The sequence below is a fragment of the Melospiza georgiana genome, chromosome 2 (assembly GCF_028018845.1).
Source record: "Melospiza georgiana isolate bMelGeo1 chromosome 2, bMelGeo1.pri, whole genome shotgun sequence".
Classification (NCBI taxonomy): Eukaryota; Metazoa; Chordata; class Aves; order Passeriformes; family Passerellidae; genus Melospiza; species Melospiza georgiana.
In genome coordinates, this window is record NC_080431.1 from 58,416,247 (window position 1) to 58,439,294 (window position 23,048).

General features: G+C 34.5%; 1 protein-coding gene across 4 annotated transcripts in view; it reads right to left on the bottom strand.

Moving 5' to 3' along the window:
• NBEA (neurobeachin) overlaps positions 1–23,048 on the bottom strand; it is a 452,410-nt gene that overhangs the window by 306,860 nt on the left and 122,502 nt on the right. For all 4 annotated transcript variants that reach the window (XM_058019299.1, XM_058019300.1, XM_058019298.1 and 1 more), the window contains exons 13-23: positions 22,537–22,705; positions 14,252–14,331; positions 13,500–13,562; positions 13,294–13,391; positions 11,440–11,532; positions 7,596–7,704; positions 5,412–5,493; positions 5,083–5,206; positions 4,561–4,753; positions 3,291–4,313; positions 1,246–1,463 (exon numbers count right to left, since the gene is read on the bottom strand). In XM_058019299.1, the coding sequence (XP_057875282.1) occupies positions 1,246–1,463; positions 3,291–4,313; positions 4,561–4,753; positions 5,083–5,206; positions 5,412–5,493; positions 7,596–7,704; positions 11,440–11,532; positions 13,294–13,391; positions 13,500–13,562; positions 14,252–14,331; positions 22,537–22,705 (2,252 nt within the window). The remainder of the gene's footprint in view (positions 1–1,245; positions 1,464–3,290; positions 4,314–4,560; positions 4,754–5,082; positions 5,207–5,411; positions 5,494–7,595; positions 7,705–11,439; positions 11,533–13,293; positions 13,392–13,499; positions 13,563–14,251; positions 14,332–22,536; positions 22,706–23,048) is intronic.

Genomic DNA, 23,048 nt, shown 5'->3' on the forward strand with positions numbered 1-23,048 from the left:
CTATAACCTTTTATTCCCATCAACCAATACTTCACTTCACAGGCAGTTCTGCTGAAGGCAGTGAAGTTGTTTCTGCAGCCTGAAAGCAACTATTTAATATTGACTTCACCATGCTGCAGCAGTGCCATCTGAAGCACCCTTGATAACATCTAATGATAACACCTGCTACTGTTTTAAAGGAGAAACTCAATAACATGGCCAGTACTTGATTCAATATTAACTTTGCTAACTGATAATAAGCCTAGCATTAATAATAGCTCCACAAGCCACAGATGCTTGTAAGATAGGTTGAAATCTCAGCGACTTCTAATTGGTGAGCAACTGTCCCACGAAACAGTCACTCCCCAAAAATATAAAACCCCTGTGTGAAAATATTGATGAGTACTCTAAGTATGGTCTTTCCCCAAAGCAACATTTGTTGTCAGCCAGCAAACAAAAATTAAAGGCATCAACTGAAAATATACCATCTGAACTTTAACCTTCAAGCATTATCCAAACACATCCCATATACTTGGCCAAAAACAAAACATCAAAATTGTCTATTTCCAAGTGAGTATCACAGAACAGTTCAACAAACTGGAAATGTAATGTAGTATAAATTACTCCTTTGACAAAACTATGCTCAAGTTTTGTGAAAATCAACTATTCTCTAGTGGAAATTAGCATAAATTGTCTCCTTATATTAGAGTTAAAAACTACCTCTATCAACTTGTACAAAATGTACAAAAACACTAGGAAACCACATTGTTGTCATAAAACATTAGATGATCACCAAGACTAAACTCTGCCAGTAGCTGGTATGCAAATGAAAATTTGTCAATAGAGTGTTTCCTTAGAAAATGTATAGGAAAGACATTTTATTTATACACCTTGCAGGTAGAGAAGCTCTTTTAATTCATCAATTATGAGGATGGCTATTAGCAGAAGTTATTTTGTCTGGAATAGGGGCAGTAGGTTCTAATGCTAAATATAAGCTGGAAGAACAGCTCAGTTTGTTTAGGCATTCAGGATTCAACTCCACAAGAAAACAAGAATTGCTACCTGTAAAAATTACTACCTGTGAAATTGAGCTGTTCCAGGCTGGGAAGGGGTAAAGAGAGAAGGTGGAAGATAAAGAGAGGCACTGCACCTAATACCAACACTTTTTCTCCCCACCATCCCAGTAACATACCCTGTCCTACACGCCTAATTTTTCCTTATTGATGGCAGCACAGATCAGGAGTTAAAGAAGAGACAAGGACACACCTTCTCCAAACATGTACATCTGTTTCTAGTGCAAAAAGCAAGTCTGTCAGGAGCCGCTGGTGCATGGGAGACCATTTGAACTCTGGAATACGAAACATAGTTGTGCGTGGACCTGGACTAAACTGCCGTCGCTGCTCTTCCGTCATTGGCATTCCTCGAAACCCCAAGTCAACACGTAAATCCTGGTCTTGCTGGGTGACAGATCGACCCTGTATTGCCTACATCAACAAGAGGTTCAAAAGTGATGTTAACTGTATGCAGTGTGTTTTTGAACACAATACAGAATCTGAGAAAGGACAGGATAAAACAATGTGGCCCCAAACCACAGGAGACATTGGTGCTCCAAGGCAGGCAGTATCCTTCAGTAAAGGAGTTGATCCAAGCCAAATCAGTCAGTGCTGTTGGGGGATGTGGCTGGGCCCCTTTTCAGCTACTCACCAAGCTTTTACTCTCAGATTCTTCACTTGAAGTCTTACAGAAAAGACCAAATGTAGTCCGTCCAAGGCCAATGATAAGACTTTGTTTATATGTAACAATTATATTTTGAGCTAATAAACATGGACAAACTACATAGTGGTGGCTTCAAGGAATGTACATTTTTGGACAGCTCCTCATTTTTGAAAACCAATTTATTTATCTGGTCTTTTTAGCAAGATAATTAGAGAATTATATCTAGTCCCCCAAATCCCATTTTAGCAATTTAAAAACAAAAGAGAACTGTACAAAACAATTATGTTAGCAATGTAAAAATGGACATAGCACTGGAGTTGAGCTGAAAAGCTTCTTGTTTATTTAGTCGACCTTGATCTCCTATAACCAGTGTTATGAAAGTAGAAAAGGTATTCTTTATATAAATTGACCTCTTGGAACTAAAAATATTACAGTTGCCTGCATTTCCTATCTTTTTCTTAGGGTTATCTTTAAATGATTTTTTTTTTCTTAGATTTAGCTAAGATTTCAATTTTCACATGAATTTCTGCATTGTGTTTTTAGATTGTATTTTCCATATTTTCTAGCTAGAAACATAGGAAAGAGTGAATTTGATATAGTCATGATATATATATGAATTCAATATTTGATCTCTTATTAATAAAGGCATTAACTCTTAGGAGTAAGCAGTAGTTCCCATCTCTGTCACACAATTTTATTGCTTTCTTTCAGTCCATTGGAACAAAAGAGAGTTACTTCTTACTGATAAGGCAGGGAGATGATCGTAGACCTGCTTTTAGAGAATTTGAGGTTAGCAACTCCAGTCAAATACATTCTCCTTCAGGTACTACTGCAGGTTACCCTCATGCCAGCAGCAACAATGGTATAATAACTTCAACAGAACAGAGGAGCTTTTATTTAGCCAATAATACTGTATCTGCAAGTACAGGCTTTGATGTGCATTGCCACTGCACAAACAAGCATGAAACATGTAAGTATCTCCACTTAGACTCGGCTAGTCTTTAAGTAATTTTCAGTGGTCTCGAGATCAAATCTAATGAGGCAGTTACCACACCTACAGCAATCAAAACTCCAACCAGCAGCTCCACTGTATACATGCTAAAATAAAATTTCTCATTATTTAAGAATACAATTATTTTCCATTTATTTTTTATTTAATAATTACTTCAATTATTTTTTTACAGTTTACTTCATTTTAAGAAAAAGTATTTAACCACGGACAGCTTAGAGTTTATAGCACACAAAGAAGAGATTTGAAGATTAATTTCTGCTAGTTGCTCAGTTGATAATTCTTCTTAAGAATATTATTTCAAATAGAGATTAATGCCCACATATTTAAACCAATTCATTGTAATTTTTCATTGATTTTAGTAGGAAATAAATTTATTTAACTAGTATATGCGATATATATTTTCTCTACAGCCATGAAAGATTTCACATTATGGCATTTTCAAAGAAAATGGGCCTGGAAGGTGTGTATTTTTCATACAATTAAAGAAATACAATTCAAATATCTCTCAGATCTCATACTATTAATCTCCCCCTCTGCAAAGATCAGTGATTACATTAGACACACACAGGTACTTGAAATTTACCTGGGTTGTGGTAGTTGTCTGGATCTTCCGTATCTCCTTCCCTGCCTCCTTACCATCATCAGATCTTTCTGTATCTGATATTATACTTCCTGCATCAACATTAGGTACAGTTTTACTACCAGAAGACTCTGTCTCAAGAGTTGTGGCAGTCATTTCAGCATATTCTAATCCTTTAGATGATGAAGACAACTCCCTCTCAGAAATGCTATTCATTCCATCTGAAGTGGTGTGAATCTTGAACTCTTTGTCCTCTATTATACTTGAAGCACAAGTTATATCTACACTACCTGTCATATGTGCAAGCAATCCCAAATCATCATTTACACCAAGATGCATCTGTGTCTCTTGAACATTTGGAATGGCAATGTGATTACTTGAAAGTTCAGGAAGGAGTTTCTCCTCCTGACTAGGTATTTTATCAAAGAGAAATGAGGTATTGTTAGTAGAAGGTTCATCTTTCTCATCAGCCAGAGTTATTAATGGACCATTATCTTTTTCCTCATTCTTCTTAATAATACCCACACTTCCATGAACATTGTTTTGGAGCTTCTCAACAGCTGCACTATATACATTATCTAGAAGAGATTCCACTTCTACCAGTGCACCATTTTCTCCAGTTCCCAGTGTCTCTGGTGATAAATCCATATCATCAAGTTTTACTTCGGTAGCTTCTACTTTTTCAGCTTTTATATCAACTAAAAGGTCATGAACTTCTACATGCACTCCTCCTCCTCCAGGTCTCTCAGCAGTTCCAAGCACATCATCTGACACCTTTGAAGCCATGAGTAAGTCCCTCGTATCTGTATTGACGGGGTAATCTGTTTCACTTTCTGGGCTTTGACTTTGTGAAAGATCTTCTATCTCTCGAATTTCCATTCCACCTTTTGCTCCTGTTGTCTGAGAGGAAAGGCCTGAGATGGTGCTCACATTCCCCTTCTTCCCCTTTTTTATGTTTTCTTCCTCCTGCCTTTGATACTCTTCATACATTTTTGCTAGATATTCCTTGTGAGCTTCATATGTGACCTTAAAAAGAAAAGAAAATTTAGATGATGTGCATAAATATACGTTACATTAATTGGGCAAAATGTAGCAAGATTTTTAGGAACATATTAAATACTGCTTACTAAGTGTTTGAGAAAAAAAGCCACCTTGACATGAGTATTGAGAGCCACCAGATGGCACTAAATCCCTTTACATCTTATATTGCTGTATTGCTACAGATTTGGGGGTTATCAGTATTTCAAAAAAACATCTATGAGCTGTTTCTTACCTTGGAATGGGCTATAGAAAGAGTATCCACCCACACTCTCCAGCCTCCCCATTCATATTTTATTGCATGGTACAAGAGAATACGGAAAATGTTGTAAACCATCTCTGTGATCTTCTGCTCTTCAGAGTTCTTAGGATTAATGTATCCCAGAGAAAACATCCAGTCCTGCCACACTGAACACTGAAGTAAACATCTAAAGTAAAATAATTAGTTCAAAATGTATCCAAACAAAGCTTCTTTATTTTAACACTACAATGGTTAAGATAGGAGGAACATCATGTCTTAACATCAATCCAATTTAACGAATAAACTTAAAAATACTTCAGTATAAAAAAATAACTAAAATATACTAGAGAGAAGAATCCAGTATTAGTTACTGAACTAAGAAATGTTACCACAAATGTATTAAATTTATTTTAAATATATTTAATTTACTACAGACTCTAAAACTCTACACAGAATATAACAAATAGCTATTACCCAGAAATCAATGAGGAGAAAATACTATTTGCATGGACGTACCTTCTGTTTTCACGGCTATTACTAAAGAGTTTTATCATATCAGATAAGAACAATCGTCGAACTTCCATCAGCTCTGCACTTGGCGTGGAGTTTTTTAACAGTGTTGCCACCACCTTAAGAATCACTTTGAAAGAATAAATTAGTTATGTAAAGCACTTAACCAATGTTTTAAAAAAGAAATAATTGCTAACAGCCATTAATGTAAGAGGTAACTACAACCCATATGTATCTTAGATACATGAATTAATTGTTCTCACTTTCTGAACCATCATTTCAAAAAACCCTCTAGGTGACACATTTATCAAACAAACATAATATATTGTCCTTACTTGGATTCTGAATTTTCACTGTTGAATCTGGCTCTGGATGGGGTTTATGAACAACTTGGGTGCATACTTGTTCTGTCAAAATCTAAAACAGAATATTAACTTCCTTTACCATTTTTAATCAAACACTACAGTATTTCTTTGTTCATTTTAAAATTTGTTAAGAACATTTAACATGGCCACATGTAACATGATATTAAAAAATTAGGTAAAATATTTTAAATCTTGAAAACCAGAATAAAGCAATTCCTCTATGCAGGGATAAAGATTTTCATGGTTGCACTGTAGCTGATTAGCTAAACTTTGAGTTTGTTACCTATATATACAATAACAGTATTTTAAAGATACTACATTCATATTTCTCATATTTTTATACATTCACACATCAAATATCTTTCACAAGCTACATACATCAACAATTATTCTCATATATGTCATCAAAACCAAACCATTCTTAAAACTGGGTTTGGTTTCCTCCAGCTAGCAAAGAGTAAGAGTCAGAGTTAGCATTCCGTAGGTATAATCCTGGGGCTTCACATAATGAGGAAGACAGAAAATTCTCCTGTTTCTTGAATTGTACCTGACAACCTAATTAATCTGTATTGAGGCAACACCAGAAACCTTTCACACTGGGATACCTGTCACTGGATGTGTATATGCAACTTTATTTTTAAGAACAAGCTAAAAATTCAATGATATCAACACAGAAAGGCTAAAAATTCAATGACATCAACACAGAATTCTCAGTAAAGAGAATTAGTAAAGAGATTTAGAAAAGCTACATTCAAGTAAATGTATTTCAAAATTCAGTAATTTCACTAGCAATATTTATTTTAAAGAAGAACTTTAGCTCTCTCATTAAAAAATAATCAAACTAATGTCAGTCATGAACACAGAATCTTAGAATAGGTCTTTATATATTGGTATTTAAAATAGAATGCAAATATGCCCTTACTTTGTATGAGAGAATATGGAAAATATCTGTTCCTTAGCATCAGTTTCTTAGCAAATCTTCAGTACTTAGACCACTTAATCCATTTTTTCTCCTTTCCTCTGACTATTTTTTCAAATGTTAATGTCTGTGGATGCTGAACTCCATGAGGACTTTGATTTTGTCAATGAGTTATGCATTTTTCTGAGAATACCAATCATAGAAGCATTCAGAAAACTGAATGCAGGAACTAGACTCTGGCTCAAGTGGCCAAACCATAAAAGGTAATGTACAATAAAAAGAACTTGGATCTAAGTCACTGGCAAATAGATGACGTTTAGGTTTTTACAATCATAGGAGAACAATTTTCCACATTACTCAGATTTAGAACCCTGAAAACCAAGCACTCCTGTAGTTTCTTTTTTCTTCTCTGGAACCTACCTTGAGCATTTAGTCACTAAATCTATTTGCAAGTAAAAAAAGCACTAAAAACCTTTTTAGTGCATAAGATTTTCAGAAATTGTAAGAAATTCTGTTCTAAGACATCACTTTAGCAATAATTGAAAATGATACATGAGATTGATGTGTGCAGGCATGAAGACATGAGTTTCAACCACATGATGTTCTCGATATTTTGCTTTAACAAAATTGCTCTTCATCAAAACTGAAGCCTCTACAAGAACCTGGTAGAACAGCAGAATGCTTTGGGGTCATTCTTATTTACCTCAAGCAGTATCAGCTACATAAAAGTGGCTGTGTTAGTTACATTTGGCATGGTTGAAAAAGAAAAAAATGACAGCACTCTTCAAAATATTGTAAACATAAAATGAGTGACATGAAAAAGAAGAAAGAAAAGAGAGGCAGCTCTGACTTAAGCATTTTCCATTTCAATGGAAACACACTCTCCAAACAATGGAGAAGTATGAGTAATTGGAGGTCTGCAGTATCTGTTGTGGTTTTGGTTTTTGTTTGGGTTTTTTTGGTTTTTGTTTTTTTTTGGTGAAAAGTGATGAACATCCTAAGGAACAGGATCTCTTCTATAAGAAGTGGAAAGTTTTATAGAACCTATGTAAAAATTAGGACACAATAAAAATATCTAAAACATGGCAAAATACGTTGCGAACCAAGAAAAACTTTCTCAAAATTTCTAAAGTTTTTCTCAAAAGTCTTGAGAATCAGGATATTATAGAGCACACATATTTTAAGTCATGCTTTTTGGAGCAGAAACAATAATCTTTACATTTAACAATTTGTACCTCATAAAGCGTGTTATATGTTGTGACGGTCACTGTGTTTGTGTGCAGCATCAACCTTTCTCCCAGAAGTGTGAAAAGACTGTGAGTATGCATGATTTCAACCTTTCTCCTGTAAGAGAAAATAAAAACATTAGCCACATGTCAAGTGTAATGAGCACTTTAAATAAAAGCAAGGTAAAACCCAAAAGCCAAGTATTTTGATGCTGTACTAAAAGGCTTCCAAGCTTGTTATTTTATATATATTTAAGATATTTCCCACAATTAATGCAAAAAATATACAAAATGTCGTATTTAGGATGGGCTTTTGTATTGAAAAAAAAAAAAATCACACCATCCTCAAAGTCAACTCCTACTATCTTACACAGCGTAAGAAAGTTAAAGATGTGCACAGGCTGGTTAAAATCTTATTATTGAAGAACTCAACTTTTGTCACATCACAAGAACTCAGGAAAATCCAGCTTCATATTTTCCAATATTTATCACAGAACTGGTTAGGTTGGAAGCAACCACAGTGGGTGATCTGGGCCAGTCCCCCTTAGATTGCTCAAGCAATCTGTATCTGTTAATAGTAATATATATATATATATATATATATATATATATATATATATATATATATATATATATATATATATATGTATATATATATGGATTTTTCAGTACCACCTTTCTTCTTTATATATCATTCTCTCATGAAGGCAAAATATTAAATCCTGGAATAAAATGTTACAATACACTGAAAAGTTGTGAAATTCTACATGATTGAAATCCAAAACTACTCAAATCTTTAAAAAGTGAAGAACGAAGCAGCTCACATCAATGAACTCCCCTAGTCCCTAAATCCCACCATTTTAAAATAAGACATAACATCATAAATAGAGGACTCCTCATATTTTGCATCATTAAATTTACCTACTACTATAATGGATATGAAATAAAAATTATTTTACAAAATAAATTATAATCTATATTAAAGAAGCAGAAAAATTTTAAATAGGATAAAGTTTCTAAAAATGATATGCATTCAAAAGCTAAGAAACTGTGTTTTCATGATTATCAGCAAAAATAATACAGACTCTATAGGTTCATTCTAGAACTTTTGAAATTAATTGATTATTTCATAATTTTCAAAGTAAGTACCACAAAAGAATGGTAAAAATTTATAACAATGTGTACTTTTGTATGCACAGAAGGGAGTTCATGAATTAATTATGAGAAAACCAACATGTATTCAAACTTTTAAGGTATGATTTAGCAGATGGAAGTAGAAATCCATTAGGAGATTTATATGTGTGGGTAAAACCCAAAAGTAAACAAGAGACTATTATTTCATGTGGTGGCATAGAAAAATCAAATATGGCAGAGGAGGGAAAAACAGGATTTTGTCAACTGCTAAGGTTAGACAAAGTAGTCTCTCATCACAGATCACAAAGAAAAACCAGCTAAGTTATTCAGGCTCTCATGTAACACATTACTGGTCATTTCTGAGAATCAATCACTTCTACTCCATAGCTTCATCTGTGATACATGTATATATGAACTACAGCAACAGTAATTGCTTTAGTACCTATACATTTGTTAGCAATATTGTATTGCTTTAGATTTCATAAATCACATAACATCTCTTTATGTGATTCTGCTTCAGTGTTACAATGCAGTATCTGTTTCCTGTACTGTGAAACAGCAATATAAGTACTTTGTAATTTTTTCGGTTGACTTCCATTTTATAAAGTTGTATATGCACACATATGTATGTGAACAAAAAGGCACAAGCAGTAGCTGAGAAACATGAAATGGAAGGGCATTTTTACTTGCTAAAATCTACATAAAATATGCACATTTGCAGATGTTCAGAGGTCTAAAAATTAAAAAAAAACATTGAAAGTTACACAGAGTATTCAAGGGGATTTCAATCACTCCAATTACATGAAAAATAAAGTTAATTTTTGCTAAGTACATATGTTCACTCAACAATGGAAATTGCGTTGATATATCCATAATTGCAAGTAGATGTTATATTAAAATTTCAGCTTCTGAAAATTCTCTTTTCTTTTCTTGTAACCATAGAATCATAGAATATGCTGAGTTAGGAGGGACCCACAACGATCACCGAATCCAACACCTGGCCCTGCACAGCACCATCCCCAAGCATGACACATGTGCCCGAGAGCATTGTCCAAACACTCTTGAGCTCTGTCAGGCTGGTGCTGTGACCACTTCCCTGGGGAGCCTGTTCCAGTGCCCAGCCACCCTCTGAGTGAAAAACTTTTTATATTCAACCTAAACCTCCCCTGATTCAGCTTCATGCTGTTTCCTTGAGTCCTGTCACTAGTCACTGCAGAGGAGAGATCAGTGCCTGTCTCTGCTTTGCCCCTCATGAGGAAGCTGTGACTGCAGTGAGGTCTCCCCTCAGTCTCCCCCAGGCTGCACAGACCAAGTGAGCTCAGCCACTTGTGCAGCTTCGCCTGAAGGCCCTTCACCATCCTTGTTGCCCTCCTTTCGACACTCTCCAATGGTTTAATGTCTGTTTATACTGTGACACCCAAAACTGCCCCCAGCACTCGAGGTGAGGCCACCCCTGTGCAAAGCAGAGAGGCACAATCCCCTCCCTTGCCTGGCTGGCCATGCTGTGCCTGATGCACCCGGGACATAGGTTGCTAATTGATTTTCTGGATAAATATTTTAAACAAATATACTTATCTGTATACAACCAGGCTTCTGACAAATCAAGCCTTCATCTGGTGTATCATACTTAATCCAACTCCTATCAATGTGAACGACTTCTACTAAGTAATGTTTGAAATGTCCTTGGAGATTCTTGAGTGGACTATCAATTCGCTTTATTAATTCCCAGAACAGTATTTGACTTGCTGGATCCCAAAGGAAAAATCTCACTTAGAAGCATATTCTCAGCTAACTGTCTCTCAATTATACAGTCATACTTTATTGATCTTACTGAGAGAAAAGCATTTCTAGCAATACCACACTCTGGCTGGACTCCTACCTCCTTTCCTTTCAAAGGAGGCTTACATGATGAAGTCTCTTGTGAAGCATGTGGATCATTTTTATAATACACAGCCTCCCACTAAAATGCCATTTTGGGCTAATCCCAGCAGGGATTTTAACACCACATGTAGAAGGGGAAAAATGAGCAACAGCAGGCTATGCAGCACTGCATGATTGTTAGTGCCTTCTTGACACTATAATATGGAAGATCAGACTAAGTAAACCCATTTTGTGACATCAGATCTTTTTAAATGGGAATATTTCTTGCTGCCACATTTTCTCAGTGAGTATTTCTTGAACAGAGATCTGTCCTTACCACCTTTTTTAAACACCACTTGCTTGATGTATCTGCTTTTCCTTCTGAAACATTCCCATGTCAATAAAATGTTCTATTTCATTTTCCCATCCTTCTAAAACTATTTTTAGAAATGCTGCCCTGAAAATTTTATTGCAATGACACTGATGATTCCAGAAGGAAATTTTAGATCACACTCATGTGTTTCCTGTTAACTTTAGCTGAACATGCAATATATAGTCATAAGAGGTATTTCTGGAAAATGTTTTTCCCTTGTTTTAAGACTTGACTTTCAGCATATCTTATATCTGAAAGACAACAGATGTATTGTTTCAAACGTCATAGTAATAGCAAGTTAAGAGGAAAAAAATAGCTTTATCTGATTTATAAAGCTAACAGTGTACAAATTATTAATCAGAAAACCTAATAAAATTTGAAGTAATTTCTAAAGACTGACAAAGAATATACAGTAATCATGACAAAAACACAAGAAGAATTGTTAACTTAAATACGCCACTACAAAAATTTTAAAATGACACTTACTTATGACCCAAATGTTTAAGAAAATATCCAAGGACCTTCAAAGCTTGCACCCATATACTTTCACTTTTGGAAGCCAATAACTTATAAATTACTCTAAAACAGAAAAACAAATTAAAGCTCAAACATCATATATAGATTCTATCACTAAACATCACATACATGGCTTGTATTTCACTGAGCAAGAATATTTATTAAGAAAGAAATAAATAAAACCAACAATTTACACAAAATAGGATATACTGAAAGAATCAAGTGCAGCGTGAGAGTTTGATAGTGAATTACTGAGGTTGGGGACATGGTGTAGTTTGGTTCAGTTCAATGTCTTAGAAGAGAAAGTAACATCTTATCCTATACTTCTCTCTTGGAACAACCAAGTAAAAGACAGTCTAAGCACTGGAAGCTTAGGACAAGAGAAGCAGACTGAAACACATTAGGTCATATCCTGGAGTACCTGGATGCTAGTGAAAATCTCCTTTCATTACACCCTCTGTTTTTAAATCCTGGACAAAAAAAAAAAGTGCCCTCAAATACTGGCTAATCTAATTATCAAATATTTAATTAATATGGTAGGTTTAAGCACAAATTATGCAGTCTTTCAGAAAGGAAACCAGCCTTGATCTGAAGTCACCAAGAGACAGAAAAGATTACCCTTGCCCTGCACTTTTCTGTAACAAATTTTTGAATTTATATTTTAGTTTCCCATTAGAATTAGCTCACCTTCAATTTTTAGTCATTCTTTCTAGACTTTTTCCACTAAGGAGTGTGTTTTCAGACAATATCTTTCTCTTTTGAAATTACTTCTGCTCTTACTAAATGAGCCCTGGGGCTTTTGTCCTCTGACATCCAAGGCAAATGAACCCCTAATTTTATGTAAGGCTTTGGGAGTGTTTTGTTTTGTCCTTTAAACTCTTAAAAGTTGTAATTTTGAGTATTCCCCACACTTCTACAACACAGACTTTCAAACATAAAGACTGCACCATCAAACACTCTTAATACCACCAATGTTACATAAGGAAGTCTCCAGTCTTTCAGATCAGACTTAGTCTTCTTCAAAAAATGACAGGGACAGAATTCTGTTTGAATACAAACTATAGGCAGAAAGCAAAGTCCTAACCATGAGTCTTTCCTTCAATAAGCATTGTCATTCAAACAGTTTTAAGTACATATCTCTGTACAAAGATCTTAGCATTTAGGCAAAATTGAGCTTGAATCTATCAAGTAGTAGATATTATGGGGCTTTTTCCATTTTACAAGCTCCTTGCATTTCCTAAAGTATTCTCAGAACAAAAAAAACTCCAACATAGTAAATATCAAATTATTAGCATGGAAATTATTAGCCCCTGAAAAGAATTATATTACCAAACTAGGCATAACTCCCTCCCCCCGCAAAAACCACTTTTTTAGGAATTGTCAGTTATAAATTTTACAGACAAACAGATAAAAAAATTAATGCAACTTTTTTTTCAAACAGAATTTGAGAGGCTAGGGCATGATTCCTTGTTTTCCTCTTGTTCTCCCCAGATAATGTTAAATATACAAACAAAGAATAATTAAAATTATTCTGAGACCGATACACAGCCATTTGATGCATCTTGTTAATTACACATTCTATTTGATTGAGAAGCAAGTAAAACAGTGCAGTTACTTTGAAATATCATAATGATAATCTTAAATGGAAATTCTTTTTTTCTCCAACATATTGAAACCACTCATTTTGTCAAAAAATAAAGCCCAAGTTAATGAAATTCAAGTTTAAAAGATCAGCTAGTGTGATATTTATGTGAAAAGGAAGCCAACTAGAGAGTCATGGTACTGGAAGTACACTTAAGGTACTTTCCCACTTGACTGTCTTACCGTATCCCATTTCTCTGATCAAAGGCAGGGATCATGGATGCTGGATGTTCAGACATCAGTGCCACCAGCAGCTGCAGCACATCATGAATATTTTCATCCTGTATGACAAGCACCAATGTTATTCTACAAACTAACCTCAACAACAAGCTTCCCACAGAGCTGATACAATTAGTTACAATAAAAGGTAGGTAATTAGAGAAATGTACCTCATGCATTGTTAATAAGTAGTTTAATATGCTCTGCAGTTCATCTTCTTTCACTCCTCGATCCTAAGAGGGAAAAAAAGGGCTGTTGTTCAGAGAAAATACATTCCTCAGGTTTGGATAAGCAAACCTTGGACACAGTCAAATAATTTTACAGCTTTTTTATTTGAACCTAAAAGACTACATTTTCTCTATCATTTTACTACTTTTCTTTATCATATTAGCAGTTCAAAACACTATGAGGTCAGATTCCTTTAGTGTGGGCCCACAGATACTACAGACTATTACTGTTACTCCTACACTTTGTGAGACAGAACAGAAAATACTGGTTTTCAGTCTAATCTCAAATGGAAGATTATCCCTCAAAGAGTAGCATTCAGCTGTAACAGAAAGAGTCTTACACTATTTCTACCAGTGGTAGAACCAGCAAGAAGGATACAGCAACTATTAGCTTGACAACTGCAATTATCTTTTTCATTTGACCATTTTATTAAAAAATTTTAAAATATGACAATTAATTAAAACATATATATTAGACATTTAATAAAATATACACAGCAGAGTTTTGTGAGGTTAATAAGAAATCTTGTATGGATTTACTACTTCTCTGTTGATTAGAAGGATGTGCATGAACATTAAATTAACCAGAAAATGACACAATACTGGACAGGTATTAACAATTTTCTACTATGAAAGATACTATTACAAGTATGTAACAGATGTCAATGTTTTCATTCTGGAACAGACCATTTTACCTTCAATATAAGTTGTTTCAAGAACAGAAGCATAAACGCCCTTAATGATATGATTTCTTTCTGGGAGGGCCGAGGACCATCTGGAAGAAACAAAATATAGCACTTTAAAATATAAACTAATTCCTTTAATCACTGCAGCTTCTTAAGGAAATCACAGTTCCAACAACAGATTTAGTACTCTACTCTTATATAAAAGTTCATATTTGCAAATGATATCATTTATAACCTTTCAGAATCACATTTTTCAACACAATATATTTAAGTATATGTGATGCTCCATTTGGAAAAAAAAGAAATCCATGTAACGTTTTACTAAGTTTTTTAAAAGAAACAGGAAGATGAAAGATAGTAATAAGGTGATAGCAATAGACAGCAATAAGTGATAGACAACTTGGAATGACTAAACCACTATGTTAAATACCATCTGAATGAAAACCAACAGAGAAAGGATTTATGAAATACCAGTGGTAGCCATTACCTGTAGCAGAAACTAAAGCTATTTAACCAAAGAGAAACTACTATCTAAAAAAAATATTCAATTTAAACAAGGAAAAAACCAATAATCCATAATACTTTAAACAACTGTGCTTGATGAAGTACATTATGAAAACAGAAATGTCTAAAAAAGCCAGACATTGAACTATGGCAATTTGAAACTATTTTATTGTATTTGTCACTCTCCTTTTTCATAAATATTGAGGTTGAACTGTAAATTCTTTTGTTAAGCTCCTGCTTCTCAGGCAATCCAGGGCATAGACAGTCTTAAATTTTGTACTGTAAAAATAAATGCAACTTAAATTATTCTTCCATCATCCATTTCACTTTACAATGATAAACACAGATCAAAGTTTAAAAAGTCTATGTCCATTATTATTTCCAATCCAGATGAATACAACTTTTTAATGAAGATTCTCTAATTGTCTTTGGTGATGCTTTTTGAAGTGAAGCCACTGCTTTACACACAGTAATTCAAGTTTGACAAGGGAAAACCTTAAGGGAAAGTATATTTGTTTCCCTAGGAGGAAGAAAAAGAATGGCTAATACACTCAAGTTTTCTTCCCTGTTCAGGAGTAGAAAGAGGAGAACTGTGTACTCTTCAGAAAAAAAGCAAATAAATCTCAAAAAGCAAATAAATCTCTGGTTGTCCCATTCTACTCACAGTTTGTAAGAACACTAAGGGTATTGCAGTAAAAATTTATCAGCTAGGCTTTAAAGATATAAGACTAGTCCATATTAATAATGGCATCACAAAACATTTGATTTCCACTGTAGAAACAGAAGTAATTTGATTTTTTTTCTTATACTAGATGCAATTATATTAAATATTGCATGAATTTTTAGCAATGGTGTGCTTGTTTTCAACAAGTCATTTTTATTTAATAAACATATAAATATGGTATTTTTATATAATTTAGCTATTTCCCCCCCTAATTTAAATGTGGATTCAATTTCCCTAACTGCATCACAGAAGTTTTTTTCTTTGTAGCCTCTTCCCTCTTACACCTGATTGGGAATCAATATCAGACAGTATCTGAAAACAAGGACTAAAACAAAAAAAAAATTGACATTTTGTCTTTTCTGTAAGAAAAGTCTCTGTCATTTCTGAAAGACTGTAATTATGGAAACAGAATACAGACAATGGGGAGGTCTTCAAATCATTTCTATAACAGAAATTGGAAGGACATGTCATGAAGAAGACATCCCAATGTAACTGGGACCCTCTTCAAAGACACACGAGTTTTATTCTGCTTCTACATGTGCCCACTCATTTCCCTGAAGTCATGTGACAACCCTGAAAAGGGTTCTTCAACATGCAAAGGAGACCAAAGGAGTTGTTGCTTGCAGGCTACATGCCAAGCAGGTAAAGTGTAATTTTCCCTTCTCTAGTACTATTTATTCCTTGCATTTTAGTTGGGTCAGGAAGCTTCACTGTTCTAGAATCAGAAAACGGGGACAGCTGCTACCCAAAAGACTTCATTAGTTTCAAAAATTAGTTTCAAAAACTGGCAAGGAAAAATAAGGCTGGAGAAACTGGAAGCTATGTAATCACCAGACAGCTACAAGGAATACAGCAATATGATGTAATGATCATCTGACACAGACTGAAGAGAATTCATTAAATAGGAAGTTCTAAAGCTACCTAAAGCAGTTTTTTCCCCTATAATTTTTATATTATCACAGTTTTGTACTTCATTCCTAAATAAATTACTTCATTCCTAGTTGAAGATTTATTTAAAAAAATATATTATTGACCAAACAATGGTGTATTTTATCCTATAATTAAAAAAGTATACATTAGCCTCACATATACCCAGGCAAAGAGAGACAAGTAGATCTTGTTTTAAACTCCAACATTGCAAAGTAGTTTTTACTGTCTATTAACCTTGGTGCCCATCACTGCATATAGAAAATTCAGTGTCACCATCACTCAGACACTGATAGCACTGCTAAAGACTAAAACCAATCTCAAATTAGATCAACTGTGAAGATAATCCTTTCAAGATCTGGCACAGCAACCATAAATCCCTAATACAAAATAATCACATTCTTTTTAATTGGCAAGGAGAAAGGATGCCTCCCTTATCCCACACGAGAATGAGTCATTAAAGCATTTCCTGCTTTTAGATTTCTTTATGTACGTATTTTTCACAGAGCCCATCATTTGCGTCAGATTTTTAAAATACACACTCATAATAAGAGTTAGCCTGCTTTACCCAGACAAAAATAAATGAAAAAGTTATAATTTTATGCAATTCATCCCTCCAGCATAAAGAAATTATAGGGGCATAAACCAGAAGTAAATAAGAGGAAATAAGTAAACACATTCACAGAGTTAAGTACAATCAGTACTGTTGTAAAAAAAACAAACAAACAAAAAACAAGAAAAGAACCCAAAAATGCCCAAACCGATTGGAAGCATTGAATAACAATAATAATGATTTCTAATTCTGTCTTTGGAAATAAAATTCTACCAACAAACAAACGTGACATTCTTCCATCTGTGTTGATTAATTTTGTATGTAAAAAGTATGATTTTTCTACTCCTTAAATTAATAAAGCATGATACAGACAGCAGAATCTGATCTCCACACACACATAAATAGCATCACATGATATGTGGATCACAGAAAACCTGATTTTCTCTCTGCTGTAAATCTAACAAGAACTGAGTTCCACTCTAACCCAGCTCTTAAAATAACTTTGGAACCTTGTATATTTACAAAGATAAAAACTACAGTTACTTTATTGTCATAATAATGTTTTGTAACTCCCCCTTCCACAGCTCATGTTCAAAAATATTGGATGTGAAAAACATTCTTGAAAACTATTTAGCATGACATAACTTGTACTTTGACTACCATACATTCTCAATAAGGATGGATACATGATACTCATAAAGGTAGCACTCACTGAGAGTTTGAAGCAGCACTTATTGAGTATGCAGAACACAGGAAACACCAGTAGAGAGAGAAACGCTTGGCCACTCAGTTCATGAACTAAACCACACTGTTAAGCTGGGAACTCAAATGCACATTTCTCTCGTACAACACAGGGTCCCCAGGGGAGTGGTCACAGCACCAAGCCTGTCTGGCTTCAAAAGTTGGGACAATACCCTCAGGCACACAGAGGTACTCTTGGGGTGTCCTGCACAGGGCAAGAAATTGGACTTGATGATCCTGAGGGGTCCCTTCCAACTCAATATAAAATCAAATAACTACAGAAAGAAGCTACACATTTTAAATAATTTTCTCTCCATTGCCTGCTTTGTTGGCTGTTTAGATAATGCAATGGCTGAGAGATCCTATTATCCCTATTCTGTATGATTTAAAAAAACATTAAAGGTGTGCATGTGGTAAATCAACATAATAGCTGTAACCATAGTCTAAATATAAAAAAAAAAATTGGATTCTTTTTTTTGAAAATTAGCTTGATGGTTTAGGTGCTTTGTAAAAAAATTTGAAACAACACCAGAAGAAAAGTGTAAATCATGATTTTAAACAGACAACTTGTCTCTACTGTGGATTTACATGTAAAATGTAAAGCAACTAATTACAGACCAAGTTGATACTTCTACCCTCTGAAACAGTGTTTCCACTGTTCCAGAACAAAATGGAAATACAAATATGAATTCAGTATGCTGAATCTAAGAAGAAATGCAAGTGTGAAACAGGAATCCAATAATAAAAGATACAAAACCACATTAAAATCAGTATCTGAAACTTAAAATAAAAAATATAAAAATTAATTTAAAAAAAACCCCATTTATACCTCCCATTTTAGAAGCTGATTACTAGGAGAAGCAAAAGAAAACCTAACTTTTTTTAAAAGAAAACAGTATTTTCCAAATGAGAAGCTTCAATATTGAGCTCCTTTGGCTTTAAAGTAAGTGCTACTAAACTGTCAGTGCAGAAAACTCACACACTTTGTGTTTTATTTAGGCAGGGGAAGGCAATAAAACCCTGAAGCAGAGTAACTGTCAGCAAGTAATAGTAAATCAAACTAATTATTAACTAATAATAAAAATTGTTTCAGTATCTCCACATAAAAATGACATGCCTAGAAGACAAGAAAACATCACACTACTAAAATGTCTCCATGAATAAGCTTACTTCCTAATATGACAGCAAATTATTTGAAGGCACTTTAGCACATGCAGTCAGATTTTAGATATTGGCATGATTTCCAGTAAAGTCTTCTCCAGAAAAGTCTCATGACAAGTCAGCCTAGAATTTCAACTGCAATTTACTCACATGATGACATTTTTCTGTTTCATACATTAAATTAATGTTTATAGAAAATGCATCCTATTCTTCCATTTGGAGATTTCAAATGCTGCTTAAAATGCAGCAACTTTAAATTTCACATAACTGTATTTTTACACTGCAACTTTCTTACTTTAACAAATTTTTTTCATACATTATTCTACGTTTCAACAAATTATAAACTTTCTGGCTGCAAACAGGCTAATAAAAATTTACATGAATCCAAAATCCTGGAAGAGTTATCTTTTTTGAACTATTGGGAATGGTGGATTTATGAGATGCTAAAAACAGGTGGAAATAGAAAAACCTTAAGCATAATAACTACAGTTATTTCTAGAACTGCATTCTATGACTATAAGCTGTCTGAATCAACCAGGCCTACACTTAATGTTAAAAAAACATCTGGTAAAGAAAAGTGATGTAATATCCAAGTGATTAAACATTTTAAAATATTTTCACTAATATTATCAATTACTAGCAACTAATGTGGACATCCTAAAACATCTTTTATGAAATGAAGTTAATATAAAATTAAATTTAGTAACACATCACATCAGCAATTTTTTATATTTTTCGCAATCATTTGCTTGCAAATCATTACAGTTATTACAGCTCTATAAGTCAGAAGCAGAAGTTATCTGTGAAATACTACCAAAAAGTCCCAGTGCTGATTTGCATGGAGAAAACTCCATGGCTGTGCTGGGTTTGCTAAGTCACTGAGCTCCTGTCTGACAGGCTGACATTCTTCAAGGCAACACAAGAAAAGCCACTCTTACAGACAGAAAAGGAGCTACCACTTCGTTGTATTTGTATTGGTTACACAGGGCCTTCTGCAGGGAAGAAGGAAAAGGATAAGGAACAAGGAAGAAAGAAGATACTAATCTTTCACTAAGTCAAATTTATCTATAAATCTTACTAAAGACAAAATGAGAAAATTCAGATATAGTGGTTCATAATATGTTTTCTGAAAATATGCATGGCCTTCATTGATATAACACCTTCCCAACTGCTGTATGAAGGCCTTAGAAATTTTGACTTTTATTGTCAAACTGCTACACCAGGCACCCACTAATTTACACTACCTGATTACTTTTTAAGGACTGACCTGGTTGCCTTCCAGGTAAAATAAGAATCTTGTCTGGAACTGACACAAATGAGAGGAGAATGTACTATACTCAGAATGAAAGAAAAGGTAGGGATGTAAACCAGCCATATCTGTGCTTAATTTAGATTAACTGATTCACATCTCATTCCTAATTTTGTATCCTTGTGTACCTCATGCCTTATGTTCAGATTTTCATGAATATATTATATATTTTTTGAAGCTATTCAACTAGCATTACACACACAGATACTCAAAAAATACAGCTAACTGCAAAGAGAAAGATCTGGGCAAGATAAAAGCAATCCATGATTCCTACAGAAAGAAATGTCACTGACTCCACAAAGGAGCAAACCTAGCCAGAGGGAAGCAGTCTGCAATACATTTTCAAAGTGTTGTTAGGTAGTAGTATCATGACACAGAAGCACAGGAATTATTTTAATTTAAACCTATATACTAGGGGAAAAAAAAAATCTCAACCATAACAAGTAGACTGTATTATCAGACTTCCATTCTCAAGCTAGTTGAGGAATTTGCCATGTCTCTAGCTAGCTATAAATATGGCTGACACCTGAAAACCTCACCTAACAACAGCTGGGTATTGAACAATCACAAAGTAAACAAGCTGATCATCTGAGTTTTAAACATCCCAATTCCTCACTGATCTCAGACACAGTAAGTTGTCCAATGGTAAAACTGTGCCTGTGCAGCACAGCAGTGTAAACCTCAACAGAAAAGATCTCTGGAAGTATGAATCCTGATAAAGCCACTCGCAGGGTAGGGTTCAGCTCACCCTAATTTCAGACATCAGCAGTGTAGCTCCCACACCAGAGCAGCTTCTAACCTCCCACCGAGGTTAGCAGAGATCTAATCAATAGAGGCAACACAGTCTAGGAAGCAACCACACTTCAAACAAAGCATTTCTCAAGTGCCTGTCAATTAGAGCTGACACAGCTTGCTAAACATACCAGTGTAAGTTGTCACGCCATCAAGTGTGCAAAATATCTACCCCAGACAGGCAGATTTGGTGTTGGATACACAGGAAACCTTCATCCTTCTGAGAGGCAGGTGAAATGCCCCACCAAGACTACAATGATACTAGAAATCTGTATTAAAGCAACTGGCTCCTGCATTCCACTGTGCATTATCAGGAGACATCTTCACTGCAGGCACCAAAAAAAGAAGTTAATTCTGTCTTGGCAGAAGGAATCCAGAGTCAGCGTAAGTGGATAATCTAATTTATCACTGACAAAGATTTCAAGCTAACTAAGTAACCAACCCAGGTAATTTTCATTAACTAGGATTTCAAACATTCGTTTAAACGAACAAAACCTTGTCAGCTTTTGTTAAGTACTTTTAAATAAATTTTAATAATTTTTGAAGACTACTCTTCATCTAATATTATACTATGCAGGAACTATAAATGTTACCCAAGATCCCACAGCCTTCAACGCCTTCATTGCCTATTAGGACATCTAATCTAGGAAAAGAATTGTTACTTCCAGTTTTGTTTATTAAAAAAAAATTGAGGGAAACCTCTTTTCATACAGCTCATTTACAAAAGGAATTACCCAATAACTAATGTGTTAGATATGTCACACTCTTGAATACTTGGGTATTTGACATTATTAAGAACATCCCCCAATTATTCAATTTATCAGCATGACATTAATAGTTACACAATAAAATAATTAATAAATTCTCATTTATCACGTATTTTTTAAGAGACTTTCAGGCAAACCCTTCCTGCTTCACACAAGTAGATAGCTAAATGTAATGGCATTACAGCCAAAATGTATAGGATTGGAATGATTTGCTCTGCTTAATACACATCTGCAACATGCAGCATTCAAGCAGTATTTATTATTACATTTTGTTGGTTCTGTCATTCATTGCCTCCTGTGCTAAGCTAAGTGCATCACTTTCAGCAAAATTAAATAAATCTCTATTTTTTAAGGACAGCAAAAAAAATATTATTGAACTGGAAATACAGTTTCAGAGCCCTCTGCAGTGAGAACTAGAAGTTTCCACTCTGTTTTCAAGGTCACTTACCACTATTAATCACTCAAACCACACAAAGATTTCTTTGGCATGTGAAATACATGTAATATTTACTCTTTATTACAGAAGAAGAAAAATCAGTCTTTTTAATATGTTTCCTAAAGTATGCCCACATAAGTATATGCTACGTGACTGGAGACCAGAGTTGGAATCTTCAGGGAACACATATAAATATAAATTATCAGCATGAGTTTATGATACACCAAAAAGTATTTCCATAGTCCTTCTACTGATGGCCATCAACTATTGCCATTTATTCATCTCCTTGTCTACAGATCCAAGGAGCTTTCAGACATTTACATCACAAACCTTCCTACAGGAGGAATGCTTTTATTTTCTCCCTCGTGTGTTGCACTTACCCAGCCCTTTGGGAGTGATGCCACTGCTGTCAGCAGGGTTGACCACCCAGTAGTAGTATTTCAGCGTGTGCATGAGCTGCAGCACCGTGCCCACTCGGCGGATGGTGTTATAGATCGTGGCCGTCCCAATGAACTCAGCTGACAGGTAGGTGTACAAAGACAGCTGCACCTGGGCAATGAAACAGTCACCCACAGAAATGTAAGCTCTGCACTAGCAACTGGAAATTGTAGGGGTCTTTGGATATGATACAAAAACTGAAAAACTAATTACAGCTCAGCTTAGAGTAGGGGCTGCACTGGTACCTAGGAATGATTTAAGTTAAGATAAACATATTGGCTTGCTTTCTATTCTGACTCTTTATACAAAAAGTATATCTTTTTAGTTTTTAGGACAATGTCACTTTTCACTTTGGTTTACATATCTCAACTATGATTACTTAGGAAAACAAAGAATTCATTATTACCAGAGAGGAATGATAACATGCTAGATATTTTATCAAACTAGAATACAT